The following is a 12194-nucleotide window of genomic DNA, read 5'->3' on the forward strand; positions in this document are numbered from 1 at the left end:
TGCAGATAATTTACGCTGAGTGCCACAAAGATTAAATAGATAACACATTTGAAACCTGGTGCGTTTTTAGGAAATCGCTAGAGAGTCCCATACAGAAGATTTGTTGCAAACATCAGTAAACTTGAAGCAATAAAAAGTTCCAATTCCCAATTAAAGTGCTCGTGCTCTATAAAGTGGATATGAATCCGTGCTTGATATGTGCTCACAGGACAGTGCCCCCACATGGATGTGAACTCACCCCTCCAAATGGACCAACTATTTCTAGTTTGGTTAAACACGCATGTGGGGGGCAGTCCCTGTGGATTTTCTGTGGACTGATGTGGTTTGGGATCGATACTTTCTAATATGACTGGATATGATAAAGAGGGCTACATTCCTCTATAGCAGGGATATGCAATTAGCGGACCTCCAGCTGTTGCAGAACTACAAGTCCCATGAGGCATAGCAAGACTCTGACAGTCACGAGCATGACAACCAGAGGTAGAGGCATGATGGGACTTGTAGTTTTGCAACAACTGGAGGTCCGCTAATTGCATATCCCTGCTCTATATACTAGTGTTGTTTGGGGTAGATGTTTCTCATGCAAATTATAGAAAAAGCCTCATTGCGCAGCAACGTTTTTAAAACATTTATTCCATATAAAAAACATCGTAATTAAACTCACATGTAAGGGTACCTGTAAACCTGGCACCCGGTGTGAACAGCAGGTAAGTTCCCAGGAAATCTGGTAAAGTCTGGAAAGCGGTATGCCGCCGCAGTATACTGATTGATTTCCGGGATCGGAAGTGTGTCAGTTAATCAAACGGGCCATCTTCAGGAAGTTGTGGTTCCGCCATTTTGGTTAAGGGTACAAATACCCTTACTTCTGGTCACATGTGTGATTTTATCCAATCAGGATTTATTGGGATTTTTTTTTTTACCTGCTATTTACTCTAAGGTGCTCACAATCTTTTTAATAATACATTTGATGTAACAAATACTTAAAACATCATACCTAATCATTGCAGTATGATGTAAATGATAAGATCAGTAAGTTAAAATTATAATATAACTTCCAAAAACCGTAATAAACCGGAAGTGGAAGGAAAAAACTCTATTTTTCTATCAGAGACTAGTTTGCGTCTGCAAATACACATTAGCGCCATCTTGTGATTGAAAATGGGTAATTAACTCTCCATCTTCATAATACTAGTCTGAGGCCTTCTAGTGGCTCAAGATAGTAATTATCCAAAACACTTTGAATAAAATAAAAGGATAACTGAAATAAATAAAAGTAAAAGTGAAACAAAAATAAGTATAAAATTACAAACATTTGTTTACAAAAAATAAATCGAATTAGACAAAAAACAAAAACAAAAAAAGGATATAAATCAGAAGGTGGGAAAAATAATCAGAGACACACTTCTAGAAAGCAAACAAAAACAAGAAAATACCAGAAACATCACTTTCATAACAGGCTTCAACAAGCAATACAAACCACAACTTCCTGAAGACGGCCCGTTTGATTGGCTGACACACTTCCGATCCCGGAAATCAATCAGTATACCGCGGCGGCATACCACTTTCCAGACTTTACCAGATTTCCTGGGAACTTACCTGCTGTTCACACCGGGTGCCAGGTTTACAGGTACCCTTACATGTGAGTTTAATTACGATGTTTTTTATATGGAATAAATGTTTTAAAAACGTTGCTGCGCAATGAGGCTTTTTCTATAATTTGCATGAGAAACATCTACACCAAACAACACTTGTATATAGAGGAATGAGGCCCTGAAACGCGCGTAGAGGTTGGTCCGCAGCATCGTGTCATCGTGACACACTTCCAGTCCCAGAGATCAACAAGTATACCGCACAGGCGGCGGCATACCACTGTATTTGGGCAGATTTCCTGGGAACTTACCTTCTGTTCACACCGGGTGCCAGGTTTACAGGCACCCTTACGTGTGAGTTTAAATACTATGTTTTTTATATGGAATAAATGTTTTGAAAACGTTGCTGCACAATGAGGTTTTTTCTGTCATTTGCATGAGTAACATCTACACCAAACAACACTTGTATATAGAGGAATGAGGCCCTCTTTATCATATCCAGTCATATGAGGAAGTATTGATCCCGAACCACGTCAGTCCACAGAAAATCCACGGGGACTGCCCCACGTGCGTGTTTGACCAAACTAGAAATAGTTGGTCCATTTGGAGGGGTGAGTTCACATCCATGTGGGGGCACTGTCCTGTGAGCACATATCAAGCACTTATCAACCACGGATTCAAATCCACTTTGTAGGGCACGAGCACTTTAATTGGAATTTGGAACTTTTTATTGCTTCAAGTTTACTGATGTTTGCAACAAATCTTCTGTATGGGACTTTCTAGAGATTTCTTAAAAACGCACCAGGTTTCAAATGTGATATCTATTTAATCTTTGTGCAGCATCTATGTATGTTAAAAATATTTATTACAATAGATAAAAACACTCACATTTGAGTTGCTAAAAACCAGCATGTAAAGTAGTTTCATCCGCATGCTCTCGGGGGATGTGGGTGTCACGGGCCAGTGGGGGGGTTCCTGGGATGTGAGTCCTGTGACCTGGCTCCTGGTAGCTGTTCCGGTGGTGCTGAGGGTCCTCAGGGCCTCCGGGCGGCCAGGATGTCAGTCATGGATCCTCCGTGGAGCGCCATGCTGACCTGCGTCTTCACTTCCGGGAGCGGGGTGAGGCGGGCGGTGCCTCGCGTTCGGAGCATGCGTGCTCCTTCATCAGGCTATGCACCAGCATAGCCTGATTTTTAGCAACTCAAATGTGAGTGTTTTTATCTATTGCAATAAATATTTTTAACATACATGCTGCACTTAGAGGGCGCCGTCCCTCTTTCTTTTTTATTGTTCCAGAGCTTCTTCTAGCTTTTATAGACTGGCTGCCTTCCATTTACTCAACATCATTTTATCCTTACATGGACTAATACCTGAACTTGTTGTGAAACATTAACTACCACCACCAAGTTCCCCCTCTCAGGAACCCCCAACCCACCCACTTCCTCCCACCATTTTTAGTTATATGTACTCGGCTACCTCCATTGTGCGCCATATTAACCCCTTGATCATTTAATGTCACCCTTGACCCATCCTGCTCACATAGATAGCTGTTTCTCTAGCTGTTTACTCTGCATGATTCTTAGTCACTGTGGACCTTGGTAACCCAGTTACCCATTGTGGATCCATGTCCACTTTAACCATTAATCTAGGGGCTCAGTATAGGCTGAACCACACCTTCGGTTCATATATAGCGCTCCTCTTGCGCTGGGCATTTTTGAGGGTCTCTTACCCTTCATTCCCTTACTTAATTTAATGCCAATAAGGACTGGCCAGTCTTCTCTACGTGTGCCTATAACCTCTTGCCTCTAAACTACTTTATCTAGCAGATGTACTACATATACCTGTGAACAGCACTATGCTATTAACTTCCCTTTCTTATCTATAACACTCCGATGGACAATAGACAGTGACAACATAACATATAACCACCGATCAATACAGTTCGATTAAGGGGCGTAAAATAGGTACCCTTTGTCCCGAAAATGCCTTACCGATCAAGGAAGTCTGATAACTCAAATGTAAACAAAAGGCTTACCTCAGCCGGCTGATTATTCCCGGATCGTCTCCAGCTCCTCGTTTCGGATACTCAGGGTCACCTGGAAACCCCTCCTAGGCAAAGCTCGCCATGCTGACTCGGTTAAATTGATGATAGGCAACTCCTATCCTCATACTGATTAGTGGTTCCAAATTATTAACTACTGCAGTAGGGAACAGACACAAAAGATACGCTCAGCATCTTTCCAAATAACTGTTCTGCTTTATTATGACGCAATTGAAGGTTTTTATACACATGATTACGTAGGTATCACATTAATATTACAATTGTACGTTTATGCTAACAAGGGGCGTAACATAGACAGGCTAATTCTAATCAGGACTCGAAAGAATGTAAACATGTACTGAAAACATTATTAGTGCTGTGTGCACAGTGAGGGCAGTGTGCAATACATACAAAATAGAATACAATTATTTACAGAACGTACAAATTTCCATTACACTAGCGTCACCAGTGACACAAATACGGCGATCGATTAGTGACACTGGCAACGGGGCGAAAGGGTTAACCAGGGGGTTAAAACCTTTATTAGGTAGTATATATGGGGGTACCTGACGCTATAAAAACTTGACGATGAAACTAATCACCTAACTGGCTAACTAGCGTCACCAGTGACACAAATACGGTGATCGATTAGTGACACTGGCAACGGGGGGTGAAAGGGTTAACTGGGGGGCAATCAAGGGGTTAAACCTTTATTAGGGGGGGTAGCCTAGACCTAACGGGGGCTACTACTGCCCTAACACTTATTTCGGTCACAAATTACACTATTGCAGTGATCAGTGAAAAATCTGAAAACTGCAATTGGTGAGACAGTGACAGGGAGTGAAAGAGTTAACTGGAGGGGGCTGATAGGGGGGGGGTGCAAGTGTACCTATGTGTATTGGTGTTAGTGTACTGTTGGTGCAACTCATGGTTAGATGTCCTCTCTCTCTCAATGGAATCGAAAAGACCCCACGAGGAGAGATAACATCACTTCCTCCTGTCTCTGTTTACACTTACACTGGCAGGGGAAGGTTTTCATTTCATTCGTTTGGAGCGATCACCAGGTCCAGACCATGAATCATAGGTCTGGCCCTGGGGACTGATCGCTCGCCTAACGAACCCGACCGCCGCGGGAGGGGGGGAGGGGCGCGACCGCGTCCACGGGGAGGGTGGGACATACAGGTACGCCCATTTGGCCACCCGTGCCATTCTTACACGTACATCGGCGTGGGGCGGTCAGGAACCGGTTAAAGAATAATTGTATGTTATACATAGTTACATTGGTCTAGCTTGGATCAGTGTAAACTATGTATATACCATACCTGGCAGAACCCCTGGGAGGTGGAAATTACTAAAGTAGATACTGCTACTTCAGTGATCTCAACTTGTTTCCGGGTCCCGAGTGGCTGCTCTCCTGCATTGTGAACACAGGAGATCAGCTACTTGGCATGGGTGCCATTTAGAGAATGCTTTGCATTTTCTGAATGAATGTAATGGACAAGTTGGAGAGTGTGACCTTGCTGCCCTGCTTCTCCACCTCATCCAATCAGAGATTGTTTGCATCCAATCAGAGAATGTTTGAATTAATTCAGAAAATGCCAAGCATTGTTTAAATGGCGCCCGTGCAATGCAGTTGATCTCCTGTGTTCAGGATGCTGAGGTGCAGCCTCTCAGTACAGGACCTAGAAGTTAGTGGAGATCACTGAAGTAGCAGTGTCTACTTCAGTGATTTCCAGCTTCCAGGGGCATCGGGCAGGTATAGTATATACATAGTTACGTTGGTCCAAGCTGGCCAAAGTAACTGTGTATAACAAACCGATGTCTGGAACTATTCTTTGATGTTAAAGTGGACCTTCAGTAATTTTTTTCATCTTTCCATCTATTAAATCTTCTGCCTTTGCTGTTAAAACTTTGGATACCAAAACATTTTTTTTCTGCCAGTAAATACCTTATACAGCTTGCTTCCTCTTGTCTGGTAATTTGCCTAGGCAAGTTGCATCTTGTAGAGCTCTCACTCTCATGAGCGTTTGCCAGCAAGGGAGGGGGAGCAATATGTTTATTGAAAAAAAATTAGACTTTAGTATCACGTTAGTCATGTAGATCAGCATTTAAGGTGTCATCTAACACACATCGTTAAAAACTATTAATAAATGCTGTATTACATGCTGTTCATACTCACTCATTTACTATGGAATTTCTTTTCTGCAAATAACCCGGTTGATCCTGCTGTCCTCTATCCCTCCCTCCTGTCTATGCCCACACTGCAGCTGGGGATTCTGCAGAGCAGCCACTGGCAGCTAGTACACATGCTCAGTTTTCAATGTGTATGTCTATGCTAAGCATTTCCTACTTTATCACATCTGAGCAGCCCATGTGACTAAAGAGTCCATATAGTGAACTTAGTGTTGAGTTATTCACTTTATAGTCAACACAGAGGACAAGGTGGCATGCTTTACGCCTAGAAGAAAAGAGATTTCATCTCCAAATACAGAAAGGTTTCTTCACAGTAAGAGCTGTGAAAATGTGTATTAGACTCCCTCCAGAGGTGGTTCTGGTCAACTCAGAAGATTGCTTTAGGAAAGGCCTGGATTCTTTCCTAAATGCGCACAATATAACTGGGTACTAATATTTTATAGGTAAAATTGATCCAGGGGAAGTCCGATTGCCTCTTGGGGGTCAGGAAGGAATTTTTTTCTCTGCTGTAGCAAATTGGATCATGCTTTGCTGGGGTTTTTCTCCTTCCTCTGGAACAACTGTGGGTATAGGATTGGGTATATGGGATTGTTTGATATTATTTTTTATTTATTTCTTTTTATGGTTGAACTAGATGGACTTGTGTCTTTTTTCAACCTGACTATGTAACTTGTGGGTATACACACGGTGGTAAATAACAGCCCACTCCCTTCCTTCTCCTCCTCCTCCATGCCCACTAACCAGCTAAACACCATGAGGGCGGGATATTACATCCTGATTGATGGAGGCTTGACGTCACTCTTATTCTAAGCATGTATACACAATAGATGCAGGCTGGAGGGGTATGACACAGCCTGCGATTGGCAGAAATCCATTCACACCATGTTATTGGCAAAAATGATAAAGATTTGTTTTCAAATATGTATTTCTATGACACTTTAAAGCCAATTATTGATATTTGTACTCTGTATCTCAAAGGCTGTTTTTTTTGTTTGTTTTTTTTTTTATAACGTGACCAGAGGATTAGAAGCTCCTCCTGCCACTGTTTCCCTGCAGACAGGCTGGGAAAGAGCTGGGTCACGTGACAGCTGTATATTGATTAGGAAAAGAAGTGTTTTTTTTTATTAAAATAAGTGCAGTGCCATCATCCACAGAAAGAGAAAATTACTGAATACTGACAGTTAAACAATGTGTATCACTTTTAATATTTCTTTTTCATGCAGGGTCGGCTACCTCGCTACCTCATTAACCAAAGCCTGGCTGCTACCATGTTTGAGTTCTGCAGCCATTTGCGCAAGAGAGTCAGTGAAGTTTACAGCGGGCCAGTATAGGATCGCTTCCAAAAAGGAGACCGAATCTGCGCTGCCTCCCATCTGCTTGATGAAGCACTGACAACAGCTGTTATTTGCACGCTAATCTTTTGTTATAATTAGCAGGATGAAGGACTGTCCCATCCAGCTTACTAGTATCCCCTGTGTCTTCTGTAATCTTATGCTCGCCTTTCCAGGGCATGTCATCACTAGAAGAAAGTTTGGTTTCCAATGTCCATTAAGGCATCTTTGGGGAATTGTTGATGTACCATATTGAATTGGTGAAGTTGGGACGTTGATGGTTGATGCACCTGTTCCTGAAATGTAGGTCGCTGTATTCTTGGAAAAGACCTCCATATGCAGGTGAACTGAGCCAGTAGTCAAATCTAATTTAATGTTTCCTTTCAACTGGCTGACACGGCTTCCTGCTTGATTTGAGAATGATCTTTACCGAATGCTGGGCATGGAGGTTTACCTTTCAGAAGACTTATTAATGGTTTGCAGAGGTCCAGTTTACAAGTGACTATGCTCACAATACATTCCTAACCATCTTTCAGCTGTAGTGTTTGAGGAGGTGGACACTTTGGACAAGTAACTAGATGCACTGAACATTGGGGAGAAGGTATCCATTTATTCACAAGTCTGTCTTTTTGATTTTTTTTTTAAAACGCCTCCTTTTTCTAAAAATACAGATACCCAGGCGTTAACATAAACACGTCTTAACATTGTATTTTGCGAGAAGCACAGAAGTTATTGATCACACTTTATTTTTCTTTTTTTTAATGTGAAAACCAGTCAGTGCCTACCACTCAGGTGTAAGTGATTAATGCAACAGATAACTATTTACTCCAGAGGTGAATTTGCAGTGGGACTTCACGACTTCCACTACACATTTTTGTACCAGTATAGCAAAAATTATAGATAAGGCATTTGAGTGAAATAATCACTTTTGTAAATAACAATCTCTTATTTCATGCGTGTTACTCTTTTATGTATCTGTTAAGTCTGCTGTGCCAAAAGAAAATTTTCAATTTTGCTTGCTGCTTTGTAGAATTTATAGGCACGCAGAATGCTGTAACAATGTGAACATTCCTATGTCAATTGTTGATTACTGTATGTAGAAAACAATGACTACTAGCAAAATTTGACCAGATCCTATGCGGCACAAACAGTACATCAAAAGCCCATATAGACATAGTGAATATTATTTATAAAGTCTGTTATTTCCCTGTCTTGTCTCACAATATGAGCTCTGTCAGAAAAAAAATGAGTTTCTTTAGATGATCATAATTGGGAACATCTCTTGTAAAGATGAGGAGATAGATGATAGCAGCATAGAATCTCAATTATGGACCTCCTGGGCTAGCATGAAGCAATCATGCTTGGTGTCTTGGTTTTTGGGGTCCACTTTAGTGGCATAATATGTTGTACAGGCAGTATAGTTGTTCATGGTTCACTTGATTCTGAATTCACTAGGCTCAATTCATAAAGCCAACACACCAGGATAATGATACTTATTTTTTCAAAAAAAATTAGTTATTTTTAGTTAAGTGTAATGAAATTTGAAAATTGCCGTCAAATGGCTAAAATAAAGATACTTATTCTTGTGTTGATGCTTTGTGAATTAAACCTCTGATCTCTGAAAACAAATGATTGATTCTCTCATTTGATACCAACCTTCTTGTGTTGTATTCTTGTACTACAGCTTTAAATCTAATATTGTAGGTCATAAGAAGGTTATTAGAGCCGGTGTTAGCCATTTGCAGGTGGTAAAGGATTTTATGCAAATCATTCCCTGATGTGAAATCAGCCATTATTGAAAACTTTGCTGATCAATGTCATGTTTGTTTTTTGATTTAAATAAGATGTATATTGGATGTGTTTGTTTCTTTTCTAACAAATACTGATTCATACTTTATCAATCTTTTTTGAAAAAAAATCTTGATAAAAATTAAATTAATTCTGTCTGTTTTTTTTTGCTTTTGTTTTTTAGGAGAACCAAAAGTAATTGAAACAATAGATTTAAGGGAATATACACTGGTTCATATGTTTTAGGTGTTATGTTTAGGGAAAAATAAGCTATTTTTATATCCTAATCGTATAGTACAGGACTGGATATTTATAGACCATGGCTAGTACCTTCATGTGACTGGACACCGATTAAAACTTTTATGTTTAGGTAAAATTGCATTTGTAGGTGGTGCGTCTGAGGCAATAGTGCCAGCTACTCACCAGTCCTTCTACTACCACATCCCCCCCCACAAATAATTTAAAGGTTGTGCTAATGTCTAAATATTAAAGGACACCACACACAGAAAGTGGAGGATTAAAGTAGAAATTTGCCCTAAAACTAAAATCTGTAAATCTACAGGCATCCACAATCTAAGACTAACTGTATATATACATACACAGTGGGGAAATTAATAATTTGATCTCCTGCAAATTTTTAAGTTTGCCCATTTACAAAGAAATGAAGGGTCTATAATTGTTATCATGGCTATATTTTAAATGATAGAGACAGAATATCAACCATAGATCCAGAAAAAACACATGATACAATTGTTCCCAATTGAGTTGCAGTTCAGTGAGTAAAATAAGTATTTAATCCCCTACCAACCAACAATAATTATGGCTCTCACAGACTGGCTACAGTATGTGCTTATTTGATACACAGATTAGTCCTGTCAATTTAAGAAGGCGATCCTAACGATGACTCGTTATGTGTATAAAAGACATCTGTCCACAGAATCCTTTTCTTCCATTCAAACCTCACCATCATGGGCAAGACCAAAGAGCTCTTCAAGATTGTAGACCTGCACAAGGCTGAAATGGGCTACAAGACCATCAGCAAGAAGCTTGGTGAGAAGGAGGCAACTGTTGGAGCGATTTATTCGCAAATGGAAGAAATACAAAATAACCATCAGTCACCCTCGGTCTGGAGCGTCATGCAAGGTTTCACCTCATGGGGTAAGGATGTTCATGAGAAAAGTTAAGGATCAGCCCAGAACTACACGGAAGGAGCTTGTGAATATTAAGCCAGTTGGGACCAAAGTCAGCAAACAAACCATTGATAACACAATATGCCGTCATGGATTGAAATTCTACAGCGCCCGCAAGGTTCCCCCCCCAAGAAGGCACATGTACAGGCCCGTCTGAAGTTTGCCAATAAACATCTAAATGATTCAGAGGATTGGGAGAAAGTGCTGTGGTCAGATGAGACCAAAATTGAACTCTTTAGCATTAACTCGACTTGCCGCTGTTGGAGGAAGAAAAATGCTGACTGTGACCCTAAGAACACCATCCCTACAGTTGAGCACAGAGGTGGAAACATTATGCTTTGGGGCGGTTTCTCTGCTAAAGTTGCAGACCGACTTTGCCGCATTGAGGGGCCAATGAACCGGGCCATGTATTGTAAAATCTCGGATGAGAACCTTCTTCCCTCAGACAGAACACTGAAGATGGGTTGTGGATGGGTCTTCCCGCATGACAATGACTCAAAATTTATCGCCAAGGCAACAAAGGACTGTCTCAAAAAGAATCATATTTAGGTCGTGGAGTGGGCTAGCCAGTCTCCAGACATTAATCCTATAGAAAACGTATGGAGGGAGCTAAAAATTTCAGTTGACAAGCAACAACCAAGAAACCTTAAGGATTTAGAGAAGATCTGTAAATAAGAGAGGACCAAAATCCCTCCTGAGATGTGTGCAAACCTGGTCACCAACTACAAGAAACGTCTTACCTCTGTGCTTGCCAACAAGGGTTTCTCCACCAAGTACTAAGTCCTGTTTTGCTTGGAAATCAAATACTTTTTTTACTCACTGAACTGCAACTCAATTTATTACATTTGTATCGTGTTATTTCTGGATTTTTGGTTGATATTCTGTCTCTATCATTTAACCGATTGCCGACCGTCTGCCGCAGTTATACTGCGGCAGAATGGCACAGGCAGGCGAATCGCCATCATTGTACGGCGCGCGCAGGCGCTCCCTCCCGCCAGACGCGACGATCGGATTCGAGCAGGAACCGATCAATCCCCAAGCCCAGGCCATTGATATCTGACCTGGACCTGGCGATCGGTCCTGACGAATGAGATCCTTCCCCTGTCTGTGTAACTGTAAACACTGACAGGGGAAGTGATGTCATCTCTCCTCATGTCGGTCTTTTCGTTCCAGACCAAGAGGAGAGAAGACAATACAAGTGCACCAACACTACACTGAAACCAGGTCATGTAGGCACACAATTCACCCCCAAAATTAACCCCTATCACTGTGTCACCTGGTACAGTAATCAGATTTTTTTTTTTTTTTTTGATCACTACTAGTGTCATTAGTGACACTAATCAGTGTTAGGGTAATTAGTATTAGTCTCAGATAGGTTCAGGGACCCCCCCAACCCCCCACCCTAATAAAGGTTTAATCCCTTGATTACCCCCTGTCACCTATAAGTGTCACGGGTGACGCAGTTTAGCTAGCTTTTTTTTTATAGCGTCAGGGCACCGCTGTATTTTACCCAATAAAGGTTTAACCCCTGATCACCCGGCGGGTGATCAAAGATAGGTTTTAGCGTCAGATAGGGTCTGCATCGCCCCAGGCAGCGTCAGATCAGTGCCAGTATCGCTAACACCCACGCACGCACCATACGCCTCCCTTAGTAATATAGTGTCTGAACTGATCAATATCTGATCTGATCAGATCTATACTAGTGTCCCCAGCGGTTTAGGGTTCCCAAAAACGCAGTGTTAGCGGGATAAGCCCAGATACCTGCTAGCACCTGCGTTTAGCCCCTCCATCCTGCACAGCCCAGCCCACCCAAGTGCAGTATCAATCAATCACTGTCACTTACAAAACACACATAACTGCAGTGTTCGCAGAGTCAGGCCTGATCCCTGTGAACGCTAACAATTTTTTTGGTAGCGTTTGAATCAGTCGCTAACAGTCAGGAGCTTTATTACCTGTGAGTCTCACTACTGTACCAGTAAATTCAGAGCCCAAAATGGCAAATCGAAGCTACGGTAGTGAAGAGGCCTACATGTTTCTGAGCATGACAGATAGTGAAGAGGAA

General features: G+C 41.5%; 1 protein-coding gene across 4 annotated transcripts in view; it reads left to right on the forward strand.

The window, feature by feature from the left end:
- Positions 1-9104, forward strand: part of STARD3 (StAR related lipid transfer domain containing 3) — a 152646-nt gene extending 143542 nt beyond the window's left edge. For 3 of the 4 annotated variants that reach the window (XM_073608357.1, XM_073608355.1, XM_073608356.1), the window contains one exon: positions 7047-9104. In XM_073608357.1, the coding sequence (XP_073464458.1) occupies positions 7047-7154 (108 nt within the window). In that variant the 3' untranslated portion in view covers positions 7155-9104. The remainder of the gene's footprint in view (positions 1-7046) is intronic. The other variant, XR_012236931.1, reaches the window with a different exon arrangement.
- The last annotated feature ends 3090 nt before the right edge of the window (positions 9105-12194 follow it).

This window comes from Aquarana catesbeiana, linkage group LG12 (assembly GCF_042186555.1).
Source record: "Aquarana catesbeiana isolate 2022-GZ linkage group LG12, ASM4218655v1, whole genome shotgun sequence".
Classification (NCBI taxonomy): Eukaryota; Metazoa; Chordata; class Amphibia; order Anura; family Ranidae; genus Aquarana; species Aquarana catesbeiana.